This window comes from Andrena cerasifolii, chromosome 1, assembly GCF_050908995.1.
Source record: "Andrena cerasifolii isolate SP2316 chromosome 1, iyAndCera1_principal, whole genome shotgun sequence".
Taxonomy (NCBI): domain Eukaryota; kingdom Metazoa; phylum Arthropoda; class Insecta; order Hymenoptera; family Andrenidae; genus Andrena; species Andrena cerasifolii.
The window spans coordinates 3533337-3559903 of NC_135118.1; the positions used below are offsets into that span (position 1 = coordinate 3533337).

Sequence of the window (26567 nt, forward strand, 5' to 3'; positions counted from 1 at the left end):
ATTCCATTTTTTGTATAAGTTTAATACAGATCAGTTTTGAAAAATAAGCGATTTTTTCTCAAAAGGCAGGGGGGCAACCGTTTTTATTGTCGACGGCCAAAATCGTTTTAGCCATGTGTAACTGTTCACATACGGCTTATTTAAATATAAAGGCACACTTAAATATGGCAAACACAGTAACAGGCACATTTACCCTAGTAAGGAATGAGTTGTTTTTGTTGTATTTATAAGGAGACATGTGCTTGCTGTTACAAAAAGAATCTTTTTAATACGAACAAGTACAGAGATGGAAACTTTGCCCACACGCGTTGGCACAAAACATGCTTCAAACATGCTTGCTGACCTGAACTAACATCTACTGCTAGAGCGACGCAGCACTCCTCGCTTCTATAGTGATCCTCTAGGCAGTGATTGGAACAACGTCTATCGTCGCTGATTGGTTCCCGCGATTTGGAGCAAAAGCGGAAGTAGACAGAGAAAGAAACTGGAAAAAAGAAAGAGACACAAATACTGATAGAAAGAGACAGAAAGGGAGAAAGAAATACTGATAGAAAGAGATAGATCGATAGAAAGAAAGAGATAAACGTTTAGGTTATGTTATTTCCAGTTTTGCTCCAAAATGGCTGCGGTTATACCGATCACTCCCTAGAGTATCACTACGCTTCTATATGTAATAGCACCATCTATAGTCTGATTTTCGAGAGTTGAGAACTGAGACCTGAGACGGGGTCCCTACGCTACGCCACACGCAATCCATAGCGTGCCATTGGTTCCTCTTTAACCACGCTCCGTCCGAGGGACCTGCCTCAGATCTCAACCAAAGAGGAGATATAATAAGAGGCGTCACTCGACAAGGACAGACATAAACTAGGGAAATCACTAGATAACCAATTTAAATGCCCATTCGGCAATGATCGGTAAACCACGGTAAACTTCGGCAATAATCAGCAAATTGCGGTAAGGTACATTTAGTCGATTTGAATACCCCGCTCGAATAGATAGCCAATTTAAATGCCAAGCTCAAGTACGGACTTCAAAGGTTCCGCCCGGAGTCACGCCTCTTATTATATCTCCTCTTTGGTTCCGCCCAGAGTGACGCCTCTTATTATATCTCCTCTTTGTCTCAACTCTCAAAAATCAGATTATAGTGTTAACAGCCATAAATTAACATCTTGAATCTTTACCTCGACAATTTTGGCCGAGCGCACATGAGTTTCGCGTTAACCAATGAAATTCGAGGATTAAGTGTATGATATAGATGCGCCTTCTGCGTACGTGTGTTGCGCATCTAGTACCGCGTAGTCCGTGACGGCGGACACATCCGAAAAGGGGGGTTGCGTCCTTCTTTTCGTTCAACACTTTGTTGAATGTAGACCGTTTGTTGTAATCCATTTTAATCCACGACGTAAAGTACGTTAAAACACTTGAAAAATGACTGAAACTCTTCAGCTAAGGGGTACCCTTCGGGGGCACAATGGATGGGTCACCCAAATCGCGACGAATCCGAAATATCCGGACATGATATTGTCTTCTTCACGTGGTAAGTCGATTCTATCCAGTAGCATATAGTTATGATTTTCCATCAATTTATTGTTGCGCGGCACATATGTGCATATGAGGTATCGAAGCATCAGCGATATTTCTTTTGCTGTTAATATTTAAGGCCAGTACATACTGTTTACTAAAAAATTACATTGTAAACAATACTGCATTTATAATACTTATTCATCTGTTGCTTATTCTTGCCGCTCACTAAAGGTTCGATGCGAAATATACTTTCGCCTCGATTATGCATAATGTACACGTATAAGAACATATTCATTTCATGAATTCTGTTCGTAGACAAAACTCTGATAGTATGGAAGCTGACTCGTGACGAAGCCAACTATGGTATTCCTCAGAAACGCCTGTATGGCCACTCCCACTTTATCAGCGACGTAGTATTATCCTCCGACGGCAACTATGCTCTGTCTGGTTCTTGGGACAAAACTCTACGCCTCTGGGACTTGGCCGCAGGTCGTACCACGAGGAGATTCGAAGACCATACTAAGGTGTGACATTTTCCTTCAGATCTACCAGTCGTCGTTCCTCACGAGACAAACGGAAGCTTTTTTTTTCCAATTTTTTTTTTATTGAATGCCACGGGCAGAAGATAGACTACGTGAGTGATGGGAATTATACTGAAGCTTTTTTTTATATATTTTTTTTTATCTTTAATAAATAGAAGAGGTGGGCATTAAGTCTTCGGTATTGTAAGTATCGATCGCATTTAGTATGTGTATTCGCGTCGCCTGTGGCGAATGAGTTGAATAAACCAAGCAAATGTCTGTTAACAGGACGTTTTGAGTGTTGCGTTCTCTGTGGACAATCGTCAAATAGTGTCTGGCTCTCGGGACAAGACGATCAAATTGTGGAACACTTTGGCGGAGTGCAAATACACCATTCAAGATGATGGGCACTCAGACTGGGTCAGCTGTGTGCGATTCTCTCCGAATCATTCGAATCCTATTATTGTCTCCGCTGGTTGGGACAAATTGGTTAAGGTACTTCGTTTCGTACACAATCTATTGATATACTTTGTGATTATGTAAAATGATGTATAATTTTATTCAACACGATTCTCCATGTGTGTTTGCGGATATGGGACTGATTTGAAACCTTACAACTGTTCTCCAAAATTACCAGCTGCTTCTGCTTTTATCAGTGAAATGGTTTTTAGGTATGGAATTTGACCAACTGCAGGCTAAAGATCAACCACAGCGGACACATTGGTTACCTTAACACAGTTACTGTATCCCCGGACGGTTCGCTCTGTGCTTCTGGCGGCAAAGTATGTATTCGAGGAGAATACTGTATTGTTTAGTAGGAGTGTGCGGATCGTTCCTAAGGTCGGGAACTCGAACCTCGGGACGGGTCGGAAAATATCGGGCGGGGTCCCGATACTTTCGTATTGCTCGAGAATACCGATGTTTTCGGGATCCCGAGACTCGATTTGGGCTACGAGAGCATGGCCGCCATGAATGGGTAATTTGATTTCAGGTCGGCTCGGCAAAACTCTGACGCGATCGGCTCGAAAGCCAGCTATTAACAGGAGATCGAGAAGGAAAGAATTATGTATTATTTATATCAATACCAGTGATAAGTTTTTACCTTTCTCTCTCCTATGGAATCATAATTTGTATCTTATTATTCATTTGCATACATATGTATTTTCAGTGCTACCAATTAGTTTGTGCATACTGGATATGTCCATATACGTACTTAGATAAGACGTATAAAATAGTACATTTAATAAAATGTTACTTTATTAAGATTTTAAAATATTATCGAACTAAAAATAGTCTTCCTCCCAAGTTTTGAATATGGTATTTATTTAACTACGTATATGGACATATTCAGTATTCACAAACTATTTGGTAGCAATGAAAATGTATATGTAAATGAATAATAAGACACAAATTATGATTCAACAGGAGACAAAATGGTAAAAACTCATCACTGGTAGTGATATAAATGATATACATAATCCTTTCCGTCTCCGAGTTTTGCCGAGCCAACCTGAAATCAAATTGCCCGCTCGTGGCGGTCATGCTTGTAGCCCAAATTGAGTCTCGGGATCTCAAACAATACGAAAGTTTCGGGACCTCCAGCAATACGAAAGTATCAAGATCTCGAACAATACGAAAGTATCGGGATCTCGAGCAATACGAAAGTATCGGGATCCCGCCCGGTCCCGAGCCCGAACTGTCGGGTACCCGCACACCCCTGTCGTTTAGTATAATCGGACTTTTTAAGCTAGCATTAAAGTGTTCTTATTGAGTTTTAAATACAATCGCTTTGAAATTTATAGGACTGCAAGGCTATGTTATGGGATCTGAACGATGGAAAACATCTGCACACTCTGGATCACAATGACATCATTACAGCCCTGTGCTTCAGTCCCAATCGATACTGGCTCTGTGCCGCGTTTGGACCATGGATTAAGATATGGGATCTCGAAACCAAAGAGATGGTCGAAGAACTGAAACCAGAGGTTGTGTCTGCCACGAGTAAAGCGGAACCACCGCATTGTCTATCATTGGCATGGTCCACTGATGGCCAAACTCTGTTCGCTGGATACTCCGACAACACCATTCGCGTTTGGCAAGTTTCTGTATCTAGCCGTTAAAGACTTTGTACAAAAGTAAAATAATAAAAAAAAAAATGAAAAAGGTACATTCAACAGTGAATGATTAATTCATTTATTTACATGGAACTTTTTTACACAATCACTAAATAAATAAGGAGATCTCTACTTCTCACTGGTTTCAGATGTTTTAATTCTTTCCTCGAGTTTTTCAAACTCTTTCTTCGCTATCTTATCGGTTTCATCTTCCACTTGGATCACTCCGAGAACCTCTGGAATATAGAATTGCATCATATTTTGCACTCCGTTCCTTAGAGTGACCACGGAACTTGGGCAACTCGTACAAGAACCCTGCATTTTTAACTTCAATATACCCTCTTCGAAACCCTGTAAGTAGTAAAATTGAGCAAAATTAAACATTCAGCTGAAAGGTTTATTTAAACTTTGCTTAATTGAACTAAACTGCTCGGTTGATGGCAAGTCGACAGCATACAACAGTAAGTATTAGGGTGGCTCTTATTTACACTTGGTGAAAAAAAATTTCCAGATTTTCGGAGCACCATCCAGAATAGTTCCAAATAATTAAAAAAAATCCGTATAAAGTTTGAGCTCGATCGGATAACGGGAAAGGGTGCCCCTGGCCCCTTAAACATTTAAATCATTATTTAACAGCTCGCGAAGTCGATTTTATATAATATCTTCCAAGTTATTGATTAAATAAAAAAATATGTCAAACAAAAGTTGTAGATCCGGACAAGGAACATCTTTTATGTTGTATTACTTTTTCTCGTGCCACAAACTGTTTTCGAAAAAAGTCCGAAAAACTAAAAAAAAAAAATTCCTCAAATTTTGAAAGTTTAAATACTTCTAGAACACTTTTTATTTATGAAGGCGAACAAAAAAAATGGAGTTTTTATTTTCGAGGACTATTTTTTAAACATTTAAGGGGGACATATACCGAAATATGCGAAAAAGATAAAAAATAAATCTTATTTTCAGTGTTTTGATATGTCATGAATGTTTCCTGAAAATTTGGGACCGAAATTTTCAGGAAACATTCATGACATATCAAATGAGAAAAACAATTTTTTTAACTTTAAAATTTTTTAAGAAAAAATAGTTTTTTTTTTTAGTTTCTTCGGCCTTTTTCGATAACCGTTTCTCGCCCAAGAAAAAGTAATACAACATAAAAGATGCTCCTTGTCCGGATCTACAACTTTTATTTGACATATTTTTTTATTTAATCAATAACTTGGAGGATATTATATAAAATCGACTTTTGCGAGCTGTTAAATAATAATTTAAATGTTTAAGGGCCCAGGGGCACCCTTTCCCGTTATCCGATCGAGCTCAAACTTTACACGGATTTTTTTTTAATTATTTGGAACTATTCTGGATGGTTCCCCGAAGAAAATTCAAAAGTCGAAAATGACTGCCAAACTAGTAAATATAACACAATATAAGTCCGTCAAAGACTGGTAAGCACTTTGAAAACAATTGTAAACGAATGCATACCATGAATACGATATCACCTCCATCTTCTTGTACTGTTGGTCGTATGCGAGTATCTAATAGCTCCTTGATCATTTGTACTATTTCATCATCATCTTCGTTAATTTCTGTATAGAAAAAATTATTAGATTCCTTTATCCTACTAATATAATAAATGCGAAAATGTGTTTGGATGTTTGTATGTATGTTACCCAATCACGTCGTAACTACGCAACGGATCTTTCTGAAATTTTGTATACACGTAGTCCGGGATCGGGAATAACATATAGGATACTTTTTATCTCGATTTTTTTAACCGATCTGGATCAAACATTGCGTAATTACTCTTTAAACCCTGTGGAACATTTAGGCTACCATGAAATCTGGACATCCCTCCCCTTCCCCCTATTTCACCCCCTTCATACTATGTGGTATTCAAAAGTTTTACCCGGGCAACGCCAGGTACTTTAAGCTAGTCTCATCTAAATAAATGCAGGATATATCGGTACAGAAAGTATGATTTATATGAGAAGCATAGGAAGTGTTAGCCAATAAATCCATTTTACAGTGATATAAATCGCACTTTGTACAATACTCTGTGAAGAAAAGAATTTTACGTGTATCTGCTGCTGGCTGGTTCTCGCTCAGTATAGGCACACCAGACGCAAAGAAATCCATGATTACAGCAAATATTTCAGGCTTCAATAATTTCCATTCGACGTCCTCGTCCAGTTTTGTTACTGTAATGAAATCGGGCCCAAAGAATACAGACTTAACGCCCTCGATTCTGAACAACATCTTTGCAAGTTGGGAACAGTATGCTTCTGTGGCATTAGGAAAATCTTTGGTCTGCCCTTGTTCGAGCACCTTAACGCCAGGTAGAAATTTCAAGCTATTAGGATTCGGCGTGTCTTGCGTTTGAATGAACATCGTACGCTTCTGTACGTCATTGACATCGAACTGCTTTGTAGATTGGAACAGACACGACTTTGGCATACGGGTACCGCAGCATGTGTGCATATGTACTGCAGAGCTTTTTATGATTCTGTACATAATATAATAATACCATGAGTACTGTAACATTTTTATATCACAAGCGCATATTAGAATTCATTTATTTGCTTATTTCTATTCTCAAAAGTTTATCTTCAATTCTGCCACCTTACTTTGGATGCTGATATGTTGCCAATGATCTACGTGGTAAACGTCGACTGGCTCGCAACATGTTCGCTAGTATTTTATCCATTGTTCCTGCATTGATTATCTTCGACTGCCAAAACATTACTCTCTGACTACGAAGTTAGGTTATGTTACACTGTTATACGTTTCTCATTCATTCTCCTTCCGTCTTTCGCTTGATTTGTTGGTAGGTAAAGGTATGTATATATGTATAATTTGCGCAGTTTTATTATTCTCGAGACGCCTACATATTGACAACAGTGACGTCACGATTGATATATTTACAACCCTACTTTTTTGTTTTTAAGGTTAAGTGAAATTTATTAACAAATAGGCTTAGAGCCAGGGTTGCCAGATCAGGCTTGATCTTTTGCCGGAGATTTCAATTTCGTTGAGGATCATTGAGGATTGCAGTGGGGCGGAGGGGGGAGTGAAAGAGGAAAAGGGCCGATAAGAAAACAGGCATCTAAAGTTCATTATAACAATGACTTCTTATAAAGGAGTAATAATAATAAAAGTATTATATGAATATTTATTAGAATTTGTTACAGATTTTAATAGTTTATTCTTTATGTCATGTTACACCAGTGCAGTACCAGTGCGTGCCTGCCGAATTCGCATTAGCGAATATTAATTCTCTATTCTACCTGCCTGGGCCGGAGACAACGGTTTAAAACCTGAGACTCCGGCTGAATGCCGAAGATTTGGCAACCCTGCTTAGAGCTTTTGAGGCACTGAGAGCGTTCAGAGTTCTCTATCGCGGGTTGCCGGATAGGACGGGTCTGAATGCATTTACAGGGACAACAATTTAACGAAAGGTAGTATTTATTAACACAGCCTATGTGGCGTACAAGGAATGCAATGCGCTGCACGTGGTGCGGAATGGTGCTGAGCTTTTGCACAAAAAGTCCATTACGTCTGTCGCGTTTCGTAATTTACACGCAATTGTCCCGACGCATCGCCTCAACTCCAGGAGCTGCTTGTGGCGCCCCCGTTTCGAGGTTTCCTGATCGGAAACCGGTGGTGCACCCTGTTGGCGTGGCGGCGAGGTCGCCACAAGAGCAACAACGGACTAACCCACATTTTTAGTCGAAATTGAATTAGTAGTATACATTATTATGTATTCTAATAGGCTCTACTAATAATATAAAATAGGGAGAAAACAAATTTCAATGTGGGTTAGTCCGTTGTTGCTCTCACTGCCTCATATATGCTCTACGCAAATAGGCAGAAACGTGTGGAACGAAATGAAGAGAAGGTGGCTGTTTCATGATTTATTTCAGCTAGAATAAGAATTATAAATAAATAATAAAATAACAATAGGGTATAATTACTGAAACATAAAAAAAAATATCAGTATATAACAAAAATTTGTTTAAGCTCGGTTAAAATGTAGTGGAATTAACGGCCAAATGTAGTGGCGGCAAAATGGAATTAACGAATTTCGACCATCGATTTCAATTACTTTTGGGATTAGTTTCGTGTAAACGTTAAATAATAGTCATTTAAATAGATTAACTATCGGGACGGATTCATCCTTGCATATGATATACTTTGGTTGCAAGTCCTTGTTTGTACAAAACTCTATCATTGCACTCTATGACAAAGCTATGCAGCATTTCTGGGAAACTATAACTACAAGTACTTAAAATATCTAATATACAAGAGCGTGAGTAATGAGTATAAGTATGTACAAGTAGGTAGTTGCGAAGCAGCAGACTGTGGACTATCCTGTTTACCAGCTTGCGAAACGCATAAATCCTCACAGTCCTCGTTCTCGCATATGTCGCAAAGCGTAGCTTTTCGTGGTTCGTAAAATACTCGGGCCCTTCTCGCTAAAAACACAGGAGAAGTTATACATACGATGGAGCCACTACAATTATCACATTAAACGTGTCTTTTTAACCCCTTGGCTCACAATGTCGAGTGAGACTCGTGGTATCTCGATTGGGCCAAAGATGAAAAGCACGGGTGAGACCCGTGGCACGTCGGTTGGGCCGAAGATGGAAAGCACGGGTGAGACCCGTGTAGTGATTCTCTAGGGAGTGAGCGGAACAACGTGTATCGTCGCTGATTGGTTGCCGCGATTTTGGAGCAAAAGCGGAAAGTAGACAGAGAAAGATACTGTAAAAAGAAGAAAGAGACAGAAATACTGACGGAAAGAGAGAGAGGGAGAAATACTGATAGAAAGAGATAGATACGTTTATTTCCGGTTTTGCTCCAAGATGGTTGCGGTTATACCAATCACTCCCTAGAGGATTACTAAGACCCGTGGTACGTCGATCGGGCGAAACGTAAACACCAAGCGCGTCAGGCTCGTGGTTAGTAGATACTACGACTCAACTTTTCGCCGATGTCTTTTCATCTCAGTTATTCCTGGCCGCATACACCTGTATTTACACATCATAAGCCCCGTTAGCCAAGTTGCCGGCAACTTCGTTGCAACTGCGTAAAGGGGGTAAGACGTGTGCGATTGACAACTTCGGACGCCGAGCCGGACCGTGAAATGGCTCGACGCGTGGCTCACCTCTGGTGTTGATTTGGCGCCGGCCGTCGGAATTTAAATGGTAAGCCAAGGGGTTAATGCTGTAATAACTTACACGAATCATAATAGTCGTATATAGAAACTGGTACTGGCTTTTGTTTCGCCACTTTGTGCGTTCTAAATGCAGACACAGTTGGACAATACTCTTGCCGATTCATCTGTAACGTATGATCTGCCTTAAGTTCAGTTTCGAATTACTTGAAATAACGCGCGTGCTTATGTATGTATACTTCTTCGCGTACCTGGTCGAAGTATAATATTACTATTGTATCTCCATTCTTAGTTTCTACTCGTTTTACATTTTGCGATACCTCAAGACTAGGTAACGAATCCCTATCCACAGTGAAGCCGGAAGGTAAACTGACTTCCATTACAACCATATTACTTTCATTTGCTTCTTTAGTTGGGACAAATCTATTGAAACAAAGAGCTGTGTTAGGTGTCCGGCATACATATGAAATTTTCAAGGAATTATAACATACCCGGAGCAAATAGATAGTTGCAAATGATTGGCATTCGAATTTTTATCTACTTGAGGGTCTAAAGTGAAGAGTGGCCACGCTCCAGTTACATTCAAATTATACTGGAACGAAATCTGAACCAAGGCAAATCCATTTCCAGTTGCTGTTACATTAACCAATCGTGATTTTCTAGGGAGCTGAATAAGATAAAGACAACAAGTGTTATAATTACTTTATAACTGCGATACGTATAAAACCGCATATTCACCTGTGCATTCGCCCCGAATGTGCATCGGGCGCGCACCGATTTTTTGCTCGTTCGGAGCTCGGCGTGCGCTCGGGCTTGAGTGAAAGAGTGACCCAAATATGAAGCCTTTTTTAGTCTCTTTTTGGTCCCACGATATTGGAACGTAATTTTGTGCCAAATGATACCTTATGATGAGACATCAATCACAACAAATTTTCGAGTTGAGGTGACAATTAGTTTCTGAGAAATGGAAGGTCAAAGAAGTGACAATTCGTTAACGCGTCAACCCATACGCTTCGATGTACGAACTTCCATGTCAGTCCGATAATTTAAACAATTATTTCCAGGGGTTTTGCTGACTGCTAACAACGATTTTGAACTTAGATTTTCAAAATTCACGAAAAAAAAATCAAGAAATATAAATGTCTGTGTAGTGGGTGTTTTTTTTTTTAAATATATCGTCCACCATATTGAATCGGCCATTGTGAGTTTTACTGACTGCTAACAATGAATTTGAACTTAGATTTTCAAAATTCACGAAAAAAAAATAAAAATCAAGAAATATAAATGTCTGTGTGTAGTTGGTGTTTTTTTTTAATATATCGCCCACCATGTTGAATTTTGAAAATCTAAGTTCAAATTCATTGTTAGCTGTCAGCAAACCCACTGGAAATAATTGTTTAAATTATCGGACTGACATAAAAGTCCGTACATCGAAGCGTATGGGCTGACGCGTTAACGTATTTTCACCTCTTTGGCCTCCCATATCCCAGAAACTATTTAATTGTCACCTCGACTTGAAAATTTCGTGTGATTGATGTCTCATTACAAAGTATCGTTTCGCATAAAATTCAGTTCCAAAATAATGGGACCAAAAGGAGGCTATTTTTTGCGTCACTCTTTGCGGCGTCCGCTTCATGGTACTGTTCGGACACGAATGCACGCTTTGATGGACCGCCAGCAAGCGGATAGGCCTGAATGAAAAATCGGTGCGCGCCCGATGCACATTCGGGACGAATGTACAAGTGAATACGCGGCTTAATCTGAACGTACCGCTTGCTTTTGAAGTATCATGGAATTATCCGGATTTATGTTCATTTGACTCTGTCCGCCTCCTTCGTACATGAATGTTATCGATACACTGTTATTCCTCGTTGCTAATTTTTCACCCAGTTGTGCTAAGGCTTGTATTCCAATCACCGTATCCTAAAAATTTGTTAATAAATCTGTTACACTAACTCTGTACCGGAGTAACTGAATGTTTGTCATCATAATATTCACCTGCGTGGATGCAAAACCACCTTCGGCGTTTCTTTGTTTTACCAGCCACTTCATTAAAGCTATAGAATCGGTGACTAGATTACGTCTTAGATAGGTCAACAAAGCGTAGGATGTCATTTCGACATCAACCGGTCTAGGTACGGAATTATACCACGGATTCTTATCGTCTTTTGGCACAGGTTTGCTCCACCACTTAAGATCTTCTTTCGCTTTGGCTTTCGATTCGAGCAAAGTGAATGCCGTATTCTCGAATGGATGCTTGGCCAGATTTAAGGCATATGTGCATATACTCAGAGCATAAGCATCGTCTACTTCATTTATGTTACGAACAATGTAATCAATTCCTTTGTTTATTGTATTTCTGTATTTCCCATTAGAATCCTGCAATAGTGTATTCCTTTATGCACTGGTATCCAACTGATTATTTTCCATATACAAGAGTGAATTACATATTTCAACTTACCGCATTCTCGAGGAAAGCAATAAGAGTGAAGGCTGTCAGTGCAAGGCCCTTCGCAGCTCCACCTTGCATATCACGATGAATAAGTTTTCCCACTTCTGGAAAGCTCCCATTTGGGATCTGATTATTCGATAACCACTGCAATGCTTCGTCTATTATTCTGTCTTCAACTGTAATATATGCCGCAGCCTGTTTGAACGCTTTCGCCACAAAAGCAGTAAGCCTAATTAAAAAAAAAAAACAAAATTATAAAACCTTAAAAAATATTGTTTCCTTTGTAGAGAGACTAATTTTTGTTTTATTTTTTTTTTGTAAAACATACCATGTACTTCCAGTGCTATCCGACATTCCAAATGCACTAAAGGAGCCATCATCATGCCTGTAAGTCAATTCCCGTTGGTATCCTATTTCCATATACCTTAAAGCTTTGCCTTGTACGGCTTGCGTCAACTGGTTCGTATTCTGTAAATAAATGTTCGTATGTTGAATCTGTTTATTTTCCTTGTAAGTATTAATTCGAGTAGCCGCTTACTTTCAGATAATTCAATATCATAATGTTTGGAACAAAGTTCAACATATTCTGTTCCCCGCAACCGGATGGCATTTTAATTAAATTTGCCAGGTTCAAGATACTCGGACCCAGAATATCGCCTGGTAAATATATAAATTTGTAATAAATTTATCAACGTTAGAAATGGCCAGTGCATTTTAATAGCAGATCTTATTAACGAGGGAACATTACCTACTGCAGAGATTTCTATATGTTCGGAACCTGGCACAGCATTTTTTGGTATATCAATTGTGAAATTCGTCGACATGTGCGATCTACTCCTAAGGTCTAAGAAAGAAGCTTTGTTTATATATTGTGTTTCCCCTTCAGCCTAAAAGAAGAAACTAAATCTTATTTTATATCAGTAACGGATACAAAAAAAAACATAAGAAGAAAATGATATAAAACACATTACCTTAACCAGCAATTTACGTTCGACGCTATCACCAGCCAATATACTATTTGCTGTAGCTTTAATCATAATGTATCCCAACTCTCTCGGAATGATCATGAAAGATACGCTGGTACCAGAATTAGCTTTCACTTCTATTTTCTTCTTGCGGTACAGCTCCAATTCTGAAATATTCAAACGTAACTTGTGCCTACAGTATCATCTTGATTCTGCCGAATAAAACAATTTATGTAGTTTAAATCTTACTTGGTACATCGTGGACTTCGTTGGAAACTTCTGCGAAATCAAATTGACCTTCAGTTGTTAGCAAGACTTCAGCGGTTACTGCTTTGTTCATGTAATTAAATACCACAATTTGTATCGCAACAATTTCTCCTCGGATCACAGAGTAGGGAAGATCCATGGCAACAAAAAATGGTCTAAAAACCTTCAACTATAAAGACATCGATAATTTTTATCATCCTTCGCATTTTGTAGACATACTATCTGCATAAGCATTCTGTAATTACCTTTCGCGGCTCTTCTATAAGGCCCAACCCATGAACATCATTTACGGAAAATGCAGTTAGTATCCATGACGTGATAGAGTCAGGTACATTTCTTTTGAATTCATTTTTGCCATCGTACCTAGTTGTAATATGCACACTTAATTTCTGTTTTCATTTCATTCCTTGCTTCGAAATTTAATAGTAATATAGTGAGGCAAATAAACAAAGTCACTTATTGGAAAAGAAGGTCTACACATGACGATCAAACAAATATTACGTGTAAGGAATTACCGTAGAAACTTATTTCTATTGCAAGGACAAGTTCTGTATATAAAATGTTGCTTGACAATACATAATCGTGTTTCACAACGACTCAATCATCTTATTGAAGCAAAGCAATTTACTTTATGTAATATGTAAGAATAAATGACCGAAGTGATATGATACAAAACACATATGTACATAATTCATAGTGCACAGAAAATAGCAACGATATATTACACTTCATCGCTGACTACATATCAGGGGTTGAAAACAGTTATGATATCGGTTTCGGTTCTGGAAACAGTTATGAGAACCGAAATAATGTTGAAACAGTTACGAGTGAAAACGGTTCTGGCCTATATCGGTTTCGGTTCCGGTTCTACAGAACCGATATTATATCGGTTCCGTAACGGTTATATATCGGTTATACAGTAAACTCTCGCTGTGGAGCTGGGCTCGCCTCAACCATGCGTAAGCGCCTTTTAAATTATGATTAAATAATAAATCTGCGAAGAATAAATTGATGCTCAAAAGTAGTTTGAAATAACTTTTTTTTTAAGTTACGTTTAAGTTAATCCCTTATTAATGTGGCGTGCACCCTTAAGTGTTTAAAAATTGAAACAAAGTAAATTGCATATAGATATCGAAATTGTTGCAGAGCAACTTTCAACTATACATCGCATTTCCATTCTGTCATCGCACGTTTCAAAACACTTACGGACAGTGTCGCATTTCTTTCGGCCCATTATGTCGATATGTTTTTAAGTATCGCTAATAACTATTATACACTACGACTGATATTAATTTGACACTTCATTTAAAGTAGCTATTGCTACCACTAATAGCAATAACTTTCCTAATATGTACAAACTTACTACTAATTTTATATTAATTATATAGATTATTAACTATTTTATTTTAACAAAGACAGTGTCTCCCGGACGAAAACGTGTCTTGCTGCGAAATATAATACTTTTTGTATTAAATTCAACGTGCTCGCCACTAGCTCAGGAATACAAGTGACTCTGGCCAATTGGTCTTAAACCCTCCGACCCAGAGAATCGCTCTTCGCGTTTGTTTATAAGATCCTTCATCGCTCAGCCTCTCCATCTAGAGTCTCTCTTTTCAATACTTAATTTACAGATGCTGTCTTTCATTTCGGCTTTTCCTGCATTGATGGAGTTTTGAAAAAGAGGCACCAGATAGAGAAGCCCAGCGACAAAAAGACTTATAAACAAATCGAATTTCCATTAAAAAAAAATGTGACATTGATCGTAAATATTTTGGAACGTGCTACGCATACCCGATGCGTAACAGATAGGATATATTACTGTTATAAAACCGATATATAACCGTAACCGAAATCGATATAGCCAGAAATTTCGGTTCCTTATAACAGTTATTCAGAATATCGGTTCTTCATAACTGTTTCAGTCAGAGCCAATATATAACAGTTTGAAACAGTTTTATTCTCGGAACCGTTTCAACCCCTGCTACATATGTATAGCAGTCACGTACGAACACCCAAAACATCCCATAGCTTTGATTTACACAGAAGTGTTCTGAACAAAATGAAGCCACATCGCACGAACGTTATTCATCGAAGTACATACACTACCATGTATAAGTTACCGAACAGTTATTATCTGTAGGGCAATTGTAAGGTTCCCAAAGATATTTTGGGAGAGGCAGGCTTAATCCAGTATTTTCGCTTAAAATTGCCAATGGTTTAATTCGTCTGAATCTACTAATGGTAAGTGTTAGATTCAGTTTGATCTTTGGACGTGTCTCTTACGGATGGTAGTATACGCGTAGAAAGCGTGTATAAAAAGCTTTGTAAACTGAAAGTATATAAGATAAATACCCTGAAGAGAAGTTTGTAAAAAGCCAGGTGTTTAAGATCTCATGCATTAGGAATACACGGGGCTTATTCCAGACAGGAGGTGGGATGCGAGAGAAGGCATAAGGACCTGCCAGTGGTGGTCTTGTTGCTAGTTTGTGCATAACAGGTGGACCAAGGTCTGGTCGAAGTGTAGATGCCCCATGAGGCGAGCCTGTTATTCTACCTTCCAGTATTGCCGGTTGTCCTGCAATCCAATTCTATATATTGTATTATATCAGCTCGACTACGAGAATAATGAAGAATAATATAACATTACTACAGAAATAAAGTTCTCGTTAAATTTATTGTGCGATCTTTATACCTTTCACAATAAAAAGAATGGGGATTCTTATTTTTTACGTGTTACTAAACAGAGTTAATCGCAGAGAGGTGAAACACTAAGCTGCAGTAAATCCGTCACCTTAAAGCGTAAGTCACACAACGCTACTGTTAAACTTACACATGCCTTCTACCCTGATAGCCAAATCTGGGGAGCAGAATCTGACAACAGAACCGTAGTCGTCTGTGTCCGCATTTGGCTGCGTTCTGGGGTGCAGAGCCTGATGTCAGTGTCTGATGTCAGATTCTGCAGTCTGCTACGGTTCTGACGTCAGACTCTGCGCTCTCATGCCAGAGCCAGACCCTGCTACCAATCTGATGTCAGACTGGAGACAGATGGTTATCAGAGTAATAATTTAGTCTGAAAGACGGTAATGTATGAGTAAGTAATCTCGAGTGGTTAGTACATAGAATTAGAGTGATATTATCTAACAAATTATAGAGTAACAAGTGTTGTTTTAATAATAAAAAATTGAGTTGTCAGCAGGTAAAAATTTCAATGGCATTACCCAGCGTCAAGTATTTGCCAAAGCCAAGTTTCAGGGAAATTCTTGCGTACTTTCATCTTCTCTGATGGTAATGCAATTGAACCTAAAGCAATTGAACCTCCAGCAGCGGCTGGCAAGGCGACCTCTAAATCAGATCTGTAGTATACTATACAGACATAAGCATTGTTAAACGATAAATACCTTGTTCGATCAGCTAAACAACTGATAGTAAGTATCGTATGAAATAGTGAACTCAGAGGACATTAATTTCATGCTACGTTAAATAAGTAATAAATAAGTAATAAAATTGTAGACTAATACGTTACTACATTAGAAAAATATTCAGGATTATATGGGTAAATTGATATTAGTAACCAATTTGACGATAAGCCAGGTAAAGTCTTGTTTTAATATACTTACGAGGTAGGAAATTTTCATGAATGTATCCATTCGTTATAATGATAGCGCCGCTCTCCTAATAAACAAATACGTAGATTAAGATTTTTTAACCAGAAACGAGCAAAAGATCGAAACGAGAGAAGTGATTTATTTACGCTAAAAACATCGTTCGCTGTAGCTGATCCTGGACTCCACAGGAATCGGTCGAAAACTGAATCTGTGTACGGTGATTCTTGCACCATATCGTATGACTTCAACTCTTTGTACACTTGTTCCTGCAAATAACCAAAGCGCATACATACATATTAATTTGTTACGATCATTTACAATCAGGTAAATAAACATTTACATACGTATGAAATGTCGTTGCCAGACTTCAACAAAATAGATCTTTGATCCACACCTAATAATCCAACGTATGAATTTGGTTTCGAGGTAATTACTAAATTAACGTTTTCCCCCGGCCCAACTTCTTCTGGTGCCACTTTAATATCAACCTTAAATAAAAGGTGTGAAATAACCGCATTAAATGAATAAACTACGTTTAAAGGCTGGAGCAGACACAGTCCCAATTTCTGCTCATGTCCCCATTTCTGCTAATTTCGTATTTTTCTTATTATTTATGCGTTACGTTCGTACTATAGTTGCAACAAAATAATTATAAATTATGTAAACATTTACGCGAGTGTTGCACGAACTTGGGGCAATACTTACATCGCTATTTTTCATGAGCAGAAATACGGACATTTAGAGCATTATATATTTAATTACAAATTACTAATAGTTAAGCATCTTTAAATATCTTTCTTAAATAGTTTTTGAATTGGTTAATTTACTATTAAAGAATTAATCAATTACTCTGCAAATTTTGATCACAAACAAATTTTTTACACCTTTATAACGAGTTACCTCTCAAATGAGCAGAAATTGAGTCATTCACCTTAATTTAGTCGAGTAGCGAGTAATTTAGTAATTTACCATTGCTTTACTAAACTACTTGACTAAATTACTCGGCGTGTCTGAATCAGCCTTTATGAACCGCAATTCACTTACGAAGTTTTGAAGCACTCCTTCGAGTTCTACGTCTAAAGCGTCAGCAATAATTTCTCCATCGTTCCCTACATAATATACAATCACATGTGCAGTAGGGGCCATAACATAAGTTGCCAGGAACCTAGAAATGAAAATATTTATTCCACTTACCGACCAGATCAGGCCACTTTACGATTAAGGGTGGTTAAACATTTACTTGAAAGTTGTTGTGTGGTTGTTTTGCACATATATAAAACCAGCGTCCAATATATCACCACGTCCAAATACCTCATAGTTAATATATTTCAGTGGAACTGTGGAATTTACTTGAATCTCGACGTCTCGATTAACCTTATGTAGCATAGATATTTCATAATTAATATCGACATTTTGAAGAATTTAAAAAGAACTTTCAAATAATCATACCGTGGGTGTTTCAGTTTGCAGAGTAGCTTGTATGTACTCGTTGTTCCGAGACATAGCTTGATTCGTAGAAGGGAACAACTCATGGAGATTCAAGTATTGTGCCTATTCATAAAGCTTCTTTCAGTAATTAATACGTATCAAGTTCGCTTTATTCTATGTTTACTTTATTTTCTAATGTATGCATGTACTATGTAGGTACTTGTAGCAGCATCTCACCTCAATGTTCAAAGGAAATGAGATGTTATTCCCATTTTTCGGCGGGTAGAAATCTAATTGCACCATTCCATTTCCATCCAGCATACGAGTGATATTGGAGTTTGCAGACTGGTAAGTGTACCCGTACATTACTGTAACAGGATTTTTGGTATCTCGCACTGGTGTCCCATCATGATATGTCAATTTTATCTGGAAAAATTATTATTTAAACTAGAGGTAGCTTACGAGGGGAGGACACCATGTGGTAGACACCGATTTTGATGAGCCTTGGCATGATGGATCTATGTCGAACATAAGTAAATATTTGTCCGAGCGTTTCAGCCAATAGGCCTTAATAAAAGAGATATTTACATGTAAATTATTAAAAATTTCATTCTGGTTGTGGGGTTTTAGTGGGTAAAAATCCCACACTGGCGCCCACGGGAGATTCCCTTTTGGAGGGGTCGGGGTGTCTTTTGAACATGTTCTTTTATAAATTTTTTTTCTAACTTGGGGAAATCTTCAAAAGGAAGAACCCCGACTCCTTCAGAAGGGAATCCCCCAGGGGTGCCAGGGTAGTGTGCGATTTTTACCCATTAAAATCCCACGGCTACTATGAAATTTTTAATAATTTCCATGTAAATATCTCTGTTATTAAGGCCCATTGGTAGAAACGCTCGGACACCCATTTACTTATTTTCGACATAGATCCATCGTGCCAAGGCTCGTCAAAATCGGTGTCTACCACATGGTGCCCTCCCCTTGTTAGATGTAAAGCATTTAAATTTATACTTAAGATTTACACACTAGAACCAATATGCACTTACAAACGCTGTGTACTTCAAGCCAGGTTTATAATATTCCGATGATTTTATTAAATCCATCGTGTATTTATGTTTGTGCAATGTTATTTGCATAGAAGTGTTCTGCCTCCTACCGGTTAAAGATTCTTCTACTGCAACATCAATCATAACTAGTCTTTTGTACTCGTCAGTTAATCTATGGAAGATACGCGTATAAAATATATTTCTCTCTAAAAAAAAATATTTAAATATATACTATTCAATGGTACATACTTAAGCTCAGAATGAATATCAAAGTCAATGGTCACTTTGCCATCAATAGGAATCACTTTTCGTATGGGCTGTTGATAGATTGGTTGAATAACACCAGAGAAAATGTCAGGATAGGCTGTAACTGTTGCCTCACCTTTCACTGGCTTGCCATAAGTGTACCTAAATGATTCGCACTTTGAAATGAATAATTTTCATCAAACCTTGTATGAGAATAATAAACTTTCGATATTGAGTAACGTTACTGTTACTAACGATAAGTAGTACAGTTATCAAGAAGAGGAAGATCACGAGTACATAATCGGGGATGTTTCTTCAAAGGAGCTTCAACTAAAATAATATAAATGCGGCTGATTATTAAAATTCACTTACTTGGCATAGATCGTTGCAGTGATCTTTGAATCTTTAAATGTAAAATGTTTAGGAGCATCAATGGTCACTTCAAAATTGGGAAGAACATACTCGGCAACCTCGAACTCCTTTTGAAAAGTTTGATCGCCAACATTAGCAGTGATTTTCCATGTGCCTAGAACTGGTGACTCGGACAGTTCCATTTCTCCATTAAATATTCCGTGTGTCACAGATGGCCGAATCCACTGTTTAATTCTGTTGCCTCTTCCATCCTATAAGCATTTTATCGATAGTATGCAACGTAGTCTGCTTAAGGGGCCCTTCTGGTAATCACGCCGCAAAATTCGGCAACATTCAGGCTTTTTTTTCTCAGGGAATACAATGAATAACAATGTCAAACTTTTTTTCATTGATTAAGCTACTTGTAATGTTTACGGAACAATTTTTTAAATACACTTTTAATTGTATTTTTTTTCAATGTTATCTGGAGTTCAAAATCGGGCCTTTGAAAATAAACACCTCCCTGGCGGCAGTGATTTAAGCTCACAGACTCATCTGAAGCAAAAAAGCCAAGCTGATTCTTACTCGTTATGAGTGCCGCTATCGCAGGTGCCAGAATTAGCCACGTAAGTAAAAATTTAACAAAATTGCGCGCATTCAGAGTTCAAATTTCGAAATTTTCCACTTTTACTTGAAGTTTGAATTAGGCATAATTATAGCGCATAATTCCGTCGATATCTACTACGTTATCAGTGAAAAGAAAACTTCAAACCGATTTACCGGTTTGCAATCCCTAATTCTGGCACCTGCGATAGCGGCACTTATAATGATTAAGAATCAGTTTGTTTTTTTTGTTTCAGATCAGTCTGCGAGCTTAAATCACTGCCGCCAGGGAGGTATTTATTTTCAAAGGCGCGATTTTGAACTCCAGATAACATTGGAAAAAGACAATTAAAAGTGTGTTTAAAAAATTGTTCCGTAAACATTACAAGTAGCTTAATAAATGGAAAAAAAAGTTTGACATTGTTATTCATTGTATTCCCTGAGAAAAAAAGCCTGAATGTTGCCGAATTTTGCGGCGTGATTACCAGAATGATCCCTTAATTTACTGCAGGATCAGTGGCGGATTTAACAGCGTGACCGATGAGCAGTTGCCACCTGGGCCCCTGCTCGGAAGGCCCCACCAGGGCCCCATCCTTAAAAAGAATTATGATTTCATCCGAACTATATTCTTTTTCTGTATTATTACACTGAGTCCATTTTCAGCAAACTACCGTTTTAGTTTGCCAAAAAATGGGCCCAGCTCAGAAGGCCCAACCCCTAGCGTCCTGTCTTAAAAAATAAATTATGATTTTATCCAAGCACTGTTTTTCTATTCTCTTCTGTACATTTACCCATTTTAGTAAACTACCTCTTCATTTTCCTCGAAAAACGTTTACCACCTGGGCCTTTTCTCTTAAATCCGCCACTGTGCAGGATGTTTGTTTAAAACCCCGTTTACCGTAATGTAAATCTCTGCTAATCTGGCAAGTGTGGGTCGAAGTCTAGAATTCAGCAGAACGCATCTGAACATGACTTTATTTCCCGGTTTATAAATTGCTCTGTCAGTTTGAACGAAGACAGAGTAACTCTTATGAATGTATTCGACTGGTTTCGAACTTGAGAACTCTATACCAGACAGACCACGTGATATTAATTGGTATTTACCAGGTGTAATGTCGTGAATCTAGAATTTTAAACACAATTGATAAGTAGAAACTGTCTTCATTATGGAGAGAAATTCCAGTTTCAAGTAGGCTTACCTGCAGCCGTAAGATTCCTGTGGAATACGGCTGCACGCCTATAACTTGGGACACGTTAAATATACCCCCATCGTCGAGCAATCCATTCAATTCGATGTATATCATCGACGTTGTGGATATACCAGTGGTGCTCACTGCTACGTGATATTCTGAATCAGGTCGGACCACTTTTGGAGCAATTATGCTATAATATCTTTGGAAGAAAGTAAAAACGTATTTAATTACTTCAAATATCAATCTAAAAGTGGGTAAATCTCATGTATATATACATACGGTTCTCCAGTAATGGTTGTAATTATACACGACAGAAAAAATACGTAGAACCGCTGCCAATCCATGTTTGCGGCTTCTGTAAAAATTCACATTGATTTCATGTAAACAAGTCCTTTACAAGTGCTCCTGGAATAATAAAACCTTAGCAATTGCCATCAGAGTAATATAAACATTGCGGACTTCCTGCACGAGTTTTATTTGCTCAACAAGGATTTGATATTAAAAGTGAAACAAAGGAATTCAATCATTGTTAAACGCACGTATCTAACAAGTATTATGCAACATAGCTTTGTTCGACGAAATTATATTTATCACCTTAAATCACCAAATTGGCTTTTCCATGAATACTTCCATACTTCCTCGTGACATATGTTGTTTTTATAATCACGCGAATAAGGAAGGAAAAAACCCAAATGTATTATGTTGAAGACTATGCGCGGTGTATGTGTTGAGCAATCAAAAACATGAAGTTTTATAAATTATATTAAACGATGTAATTTATTACTGTTTATTAATATATACTTTATTAATATTATAATTTTTACATATACTATACATACAGGGTGATGTTGAAAAATGTTATTAGACAAGAAATATATAGCCAATTTGCTTCTTTCTAAAATGAGGGTATCATGGAAATTTTAAGGCCATTGGTGTTCTTATAAATGGAACCATGTATTCTATCTGTTACATTTATTATACATATAATACACACGAAGATGAATAATTCGAATAAAGCGAATTCCACTTACGCCCAAATCGGCCGCGCTCACGATCGTAGGAATTTTTCGTTCTTGTAACAAACTGAATTTCGTAAATTATATGTTCTTGTTTTCGAGTCGCAATTTATATTTAAGAACCTGTATTTCCCGATAACGGCCCTTTCACAGATCTCTCTGTCATATTTCAGATTTTCATGGATTTTGAAACGAAAATCACGGGCGTTTGCGGGCGATTTGGGCGTAAATGGAATTCGCCCGTGTAATCTAGGCAGAAATAATTCACTGAATTTGTTTTGCATACATATGTGCCTCAATGGTGTTACAACAGGTGCTCGAAAAAATGGACATCATTTATGATGCTAAAAATTTGGATCCTTGCAAAAGGTGGTCTGTATATGTATATCGCTGTTCCCGTGCACCGTATAATGACGCAGCTGCGAAAAATGGTTTTTCAGGAGACGAAGATTGTGGAAAGAGTATGTAAGAGATTAGTCTGAGATTAGTAACGCATTTATCGGAAAATTTGCACATGTGCAGTTACGCCGTTATTGCACTGAAACGGCGATGTGTTCTATTTGATCTGGTGACACTGGGGCACATATTGGATTATAGGATAACGGACATAAGTCTATCATAAGAGTGAACTGAAATACATTAACCCTCTGTGAACCAGGTGAAGAAATGTAAGGTGCGGTATGACTAGGGAATTCAATCCCGGGATCCCGGCTGTTTTTTTGGATTCTAAAACTCCCGGGATTTGATATATCAAGTTATAACTTATCCCGAGAATTTTTAAAAACGTAAATTACTTTACGAACAACTGAAAAGTATAAAAATGGAATTCAAAAAAACAGCCGGGATCCCGGGATTGAATTCCCTAGGTATTACATAACCCACAAAATAAGTAGGCCTTATATAAATATATATAACATTTTACACTCGCAAACGCGATTGCTGCACCGAGCCACTGCTACAGCTATGCCGCAGTTCCAGCTGCTCAGAGAACCAGCTCTCGCAGTTTCCTTCTCACAAACCTTCCTTCGATATTTCAATGATCTGGGGTTTGTCATACCCCAGCTAGTGTATGGAGGTTGAAATGAAACTACATTTAGCCAGAACGACGCATATATGTACACGTCATTGACTTCATATGTACTATAATAGCACAGTAGACAAAATTTATGGTACCATTGAAAAACATTTTGATGACCTTGAAATATTCCTCCACAATTCCCCCCCCCCCCCCCGAAACATTTCAATTTTACCAAATAATATTTATAGGCGTCATTGATATTTTTGGAAATATACAGTTCATTCAGTTATCACGCATTATGTGCTCCGCCCTGTATATGTACATGCATATATATATAGTATTTGTTAACAGTTTTTAAACTATAAATTTTAACAAGTACTACGTCGCGTGCGACGTGCTAACAATGGTGGCCATTCAATTCTCACGACAATAACGTTACGACTAACGCGCATTGCACGCGGATCGTTGGATATTAATTGACTTGTTTTTCCTTTATAATTTTCAGGATTTGGTATTACATAATTATACAGTGTTCGCGTGAAGCTTCGTCGCGCGTATATCCTTGTCATACTTAGTCATCAATGAGTGTAAATGATTACGTTAGGGAAATGTTCGATCACCAACTTGCGGATCCATGCGCAGCAACGTGTGAAACGCATGGGCTACACTGCTCAAAATTATTTCAGGGAATAAAATTTTCAAGTTTTGTATTTTCCCTTTACGTACAATATGTACAAAAGAGAAAAATCAGAACGTCCAAACGGGTTAGTGCTCTGACTTATAAATGCAAGATTTCGAGTTTCAAATCCACTGAAAACTGCACTTCTTTCATTTATGCGTAATTACGTGCAAGATGTACCTACCAATAATTCAGGAAAAAAGAACAATATTACACGGATTCGAACATTTAGTGTTTAACCCACACCCTTCCCCGTAATTCTATACAAGGATGTGGGTTGCTTTTTATATACTGCTTTTTTGTTTATATATTGTCCACCTGGAATATCTTCGTTATATTCCGAGGGAGTCATAACATGCCAGTGATAATTGCTTTTGAATGGAGGGTTTTAGGAGATTTCAAGGTCACCTCTATGTTTTAAACAGTACGTTACATTTCTTTTATCCCTGGTAGAATAACGGATCTTTAGACGATTTCAACGACTTATAGTACAAGGTCATTCGGTATCAAACAATGGAGAAAATGGGCGACCCTTTCGTGATTCTAAATATAACGGAGATATTCCCACTGGACAAAGTTATTGCCCCACCCTGTATATGCAATTGAGACAAGCTTTAAAACGGTTAGAGATACAGAAAGAAATGTCGCAAGTAAAACTAACACGTTCCATGGCATCTGGAAATTCAATTCTTTTGTGAAACGACGTGACGAGAAACGTAGATTACGATATTAAGTTATAGAATAATAGTAGTTGTTATATTCTTCATAATTTCAGCTTTTCTTGGTCCATATTTATTTCAAAACTGCGTTAAAAATCTCCTTTTTCTTTGAATGAAAGTGTCACCTCTGATAAATTTAATATCGTGGCACGGAACGTGTTAATTAATATATATATATATATTGGGTGCTGCATTGTCTTATGATACTTTATGCAGTTTTATATACGAGTAGGTACAGCAGAACAAGCCTAAATGCATTTGCAAGAAAATATTTACATCAGATTATTCCTCCCACGAAACTACATATTCAACTTTCGCCTGAAAGATTTTTCGCTAGCATCAATAGTTTCGAAGATACGTATGTACATACAACATATATAGGTATTCGCGTGGATCGATTTAAACGGACGTCCTGTATGCATCAAACAACTGAACTGCTAGTTTTTAAAAGATTCTTTTTATTTGCAAAAAATCGACAATACAGTCGATGTATTCCAGCTACGGGTAATTGAGACGAAATTAAAGTCCGTTTTTGAAACGTTACTTTTTGTCTATTCAACAAAATAGTCGTGCTCTTTTGTAATTAATATAATAAACACTAAACTATGCACACGGCCGATTGTTATTATTTTGAAGGATTGGAATAATCTATCGTTGCAGGCAAGATAAATATTAAAATACAAGAAGTCGGGGATCTATCGAAAATTGTTCAATACTCGAAATCGATCCGCAAAATATTCTTGAATAATTGCTTCATTAACACGTTCGAAATCTTTACCGTACTCCGAGTAAAATAAACAAGTATTTTCTTTCACTAGATACCAAAATGAAAAAAAAAAATCGTCTGGCCAACGGAATCTGCTCGTTAATTAGAAAGTAGCACGACAGAAGTTTACATCCTGTGAGTCCTCGAAACCCGATTCGCCATCAAGATTCGTACCGATTTTCAGAAAAAGAAAATAGTAAAAAATACACAGTGACCCTTGATTCTATTAAAGGATAAAAAAATGCATTTGTTATTAACTTGTTATGGTGCTGCATGATGCAGCGATCAGGCGCGAGATCGCGTCATCCCGCAAAATAATCGTGGTCGCGATGACTCACCTCGTCGAAGGACCTGTTCCCGTGATGTTTTCGAGGATGTCGCATGCGACCGTCTAAGTATTATTAGTTTCCTTTGTGAGACTGCAGACAAAAGTGTGTACACGAATGAACGCGGAATTGCAACGCTTTCAGTGCAACAGTTAGACGTACACTGAACGAGAGCCACTACCAATCATGGATCCGTGAAACCGAGCAATGCAGGTTTTCCCTTCCTCCTACCTGTTTTGCTTCTGCTATACCTGTCACGCTTTTACCGTTATAGAAGTATAGTAACGAGCCAATGGAGTACCACTGGCCACGAAGCCCGTGCACGAATTTCATCGTGCTGTAACGTGATGCCGATACACGAATCGATGCTGAATGAACAATCTACGTCAATGGCTTCCCATGATGCCACGATACTCGATTTGAAATTTATTTGTATAACATATCCTTGCTATACCGACTTAATAATCTTATGAAATTACCCTTATTAACAATGCCACCGTCGGTTCGGGAGAAGATTCGCGAGGTGTTATTCTTTTTGTAAAATGATGGGCGTCGATT

General features: G+C 37.9%; 3 protein-coding genes across 5 annotated transcripts; 1 reads left to right on the forward strand and 2 right to left on the reverse strand.

Moving 5' to 3' along the window:
* Positions 1-1299: 1299 nt before the first annotated feature.
* Rack1 (Receptor of activated protein kinase C 1) lies at positions 1300-4215 on the forward strand. The gene is made up of 5 exons (XM_076824373.1): positions 1300-1540; positions 1843-2051; positions 2337-2543; positions 2720-2830; positions 3851-4215. The coding sequence occupies exons 1-5, from the start codon at positions 1432-1434 to the stop codon at positions 4166-4168; spliced, it is 954 nt and encodes a 317-aa protein (XP_076680488.1). The 5' UTR covers positions 1300-1431; the 3' UTR covers positions 4169-4215.
* A 10-nt stretch (positions 4216-4225) lies between these two features.
* Positions 4226-7081, reverse strand: LOC143375410 (NFU1 iron-sulfur cluster scaffold homolog, mitochondrial). Its single transcript, XM_076824499.1, has 4 exons — positions 6784-7081; positions 6235-6662; positions 5642-5745; positions 4226-4513 (listed from the first exon to the last, which is right to left on the reverse strand). Exons 1-4 carry the CDS (start codon positions 6897-6899, stop codon positions 4292-4294), a joined length of 870 nt encoding a protein of 289 aa, XP_076680614.1. The 5' UTR covers positions 6900-7081; the 3' UTR covers positions 4226-4291.
* A 976-nt stretch (positions 7082-8057) lies between these two features.
* LOC143366311 (CD109 antigen) lies at positions 8058-26257 on the reverse strand. 3 transcript variants are annotated; one of them, XM_076807278.1, is made up of 28 exons: positions 26022-26257; positions 21765-21840; positions 21492-21684; positions 21191-21415; positions 19711-19961; positions 19342-19500; positions 19093-19264; positions 18287-18475; positions 18071-18172; positions 17862-17995; positions 17666-17786; positions 16966-17109; positions 16768-16887; positions 16634-16688; positions 15369-15591; positions 13262-13379; positions 12999-13185; positions 12756-12916; positions 12533-12671; positions 12323-12441; positions 12113-12252; positions 11794-12013; positions 11331-11711; positions 11103-11255; positions 9824-9999; positions 9584-9755; positions 9397-9499; positions 8058-8631 (listed from the first exon to the last, which is right to left on the reverse strand). In XM_076807278.1, exons 2-28 carry the CDS (start codon positions 21827-21829, stop codon positions 8432-8434), a joined length of 4422 nt encoding a protein of 1473 aa, XP_076663393.1. In that variant the 5' UTR covers positions 21830-21840; positions 26022-26257; the 3' UTR covers positions 8058-8431. The 3 variants fall into 3 exon arrangements, with proteins under 3 accessions (XP_076663393.1, XP_076663382.1, XP_076663404.1); XM_076807267.1 differs by lacking the exon at positions 26022-26257 and adding an exon at positions 23675-23711; XM_076807289.1 differs by lacking the exons at positions 15369-15591; positions 26022-26257 and adding exons at positions 16235-16379; positions 23675-23711.
* Between the last annotated feature and the right edge of the window lie 310 nt (positions 26258-26567).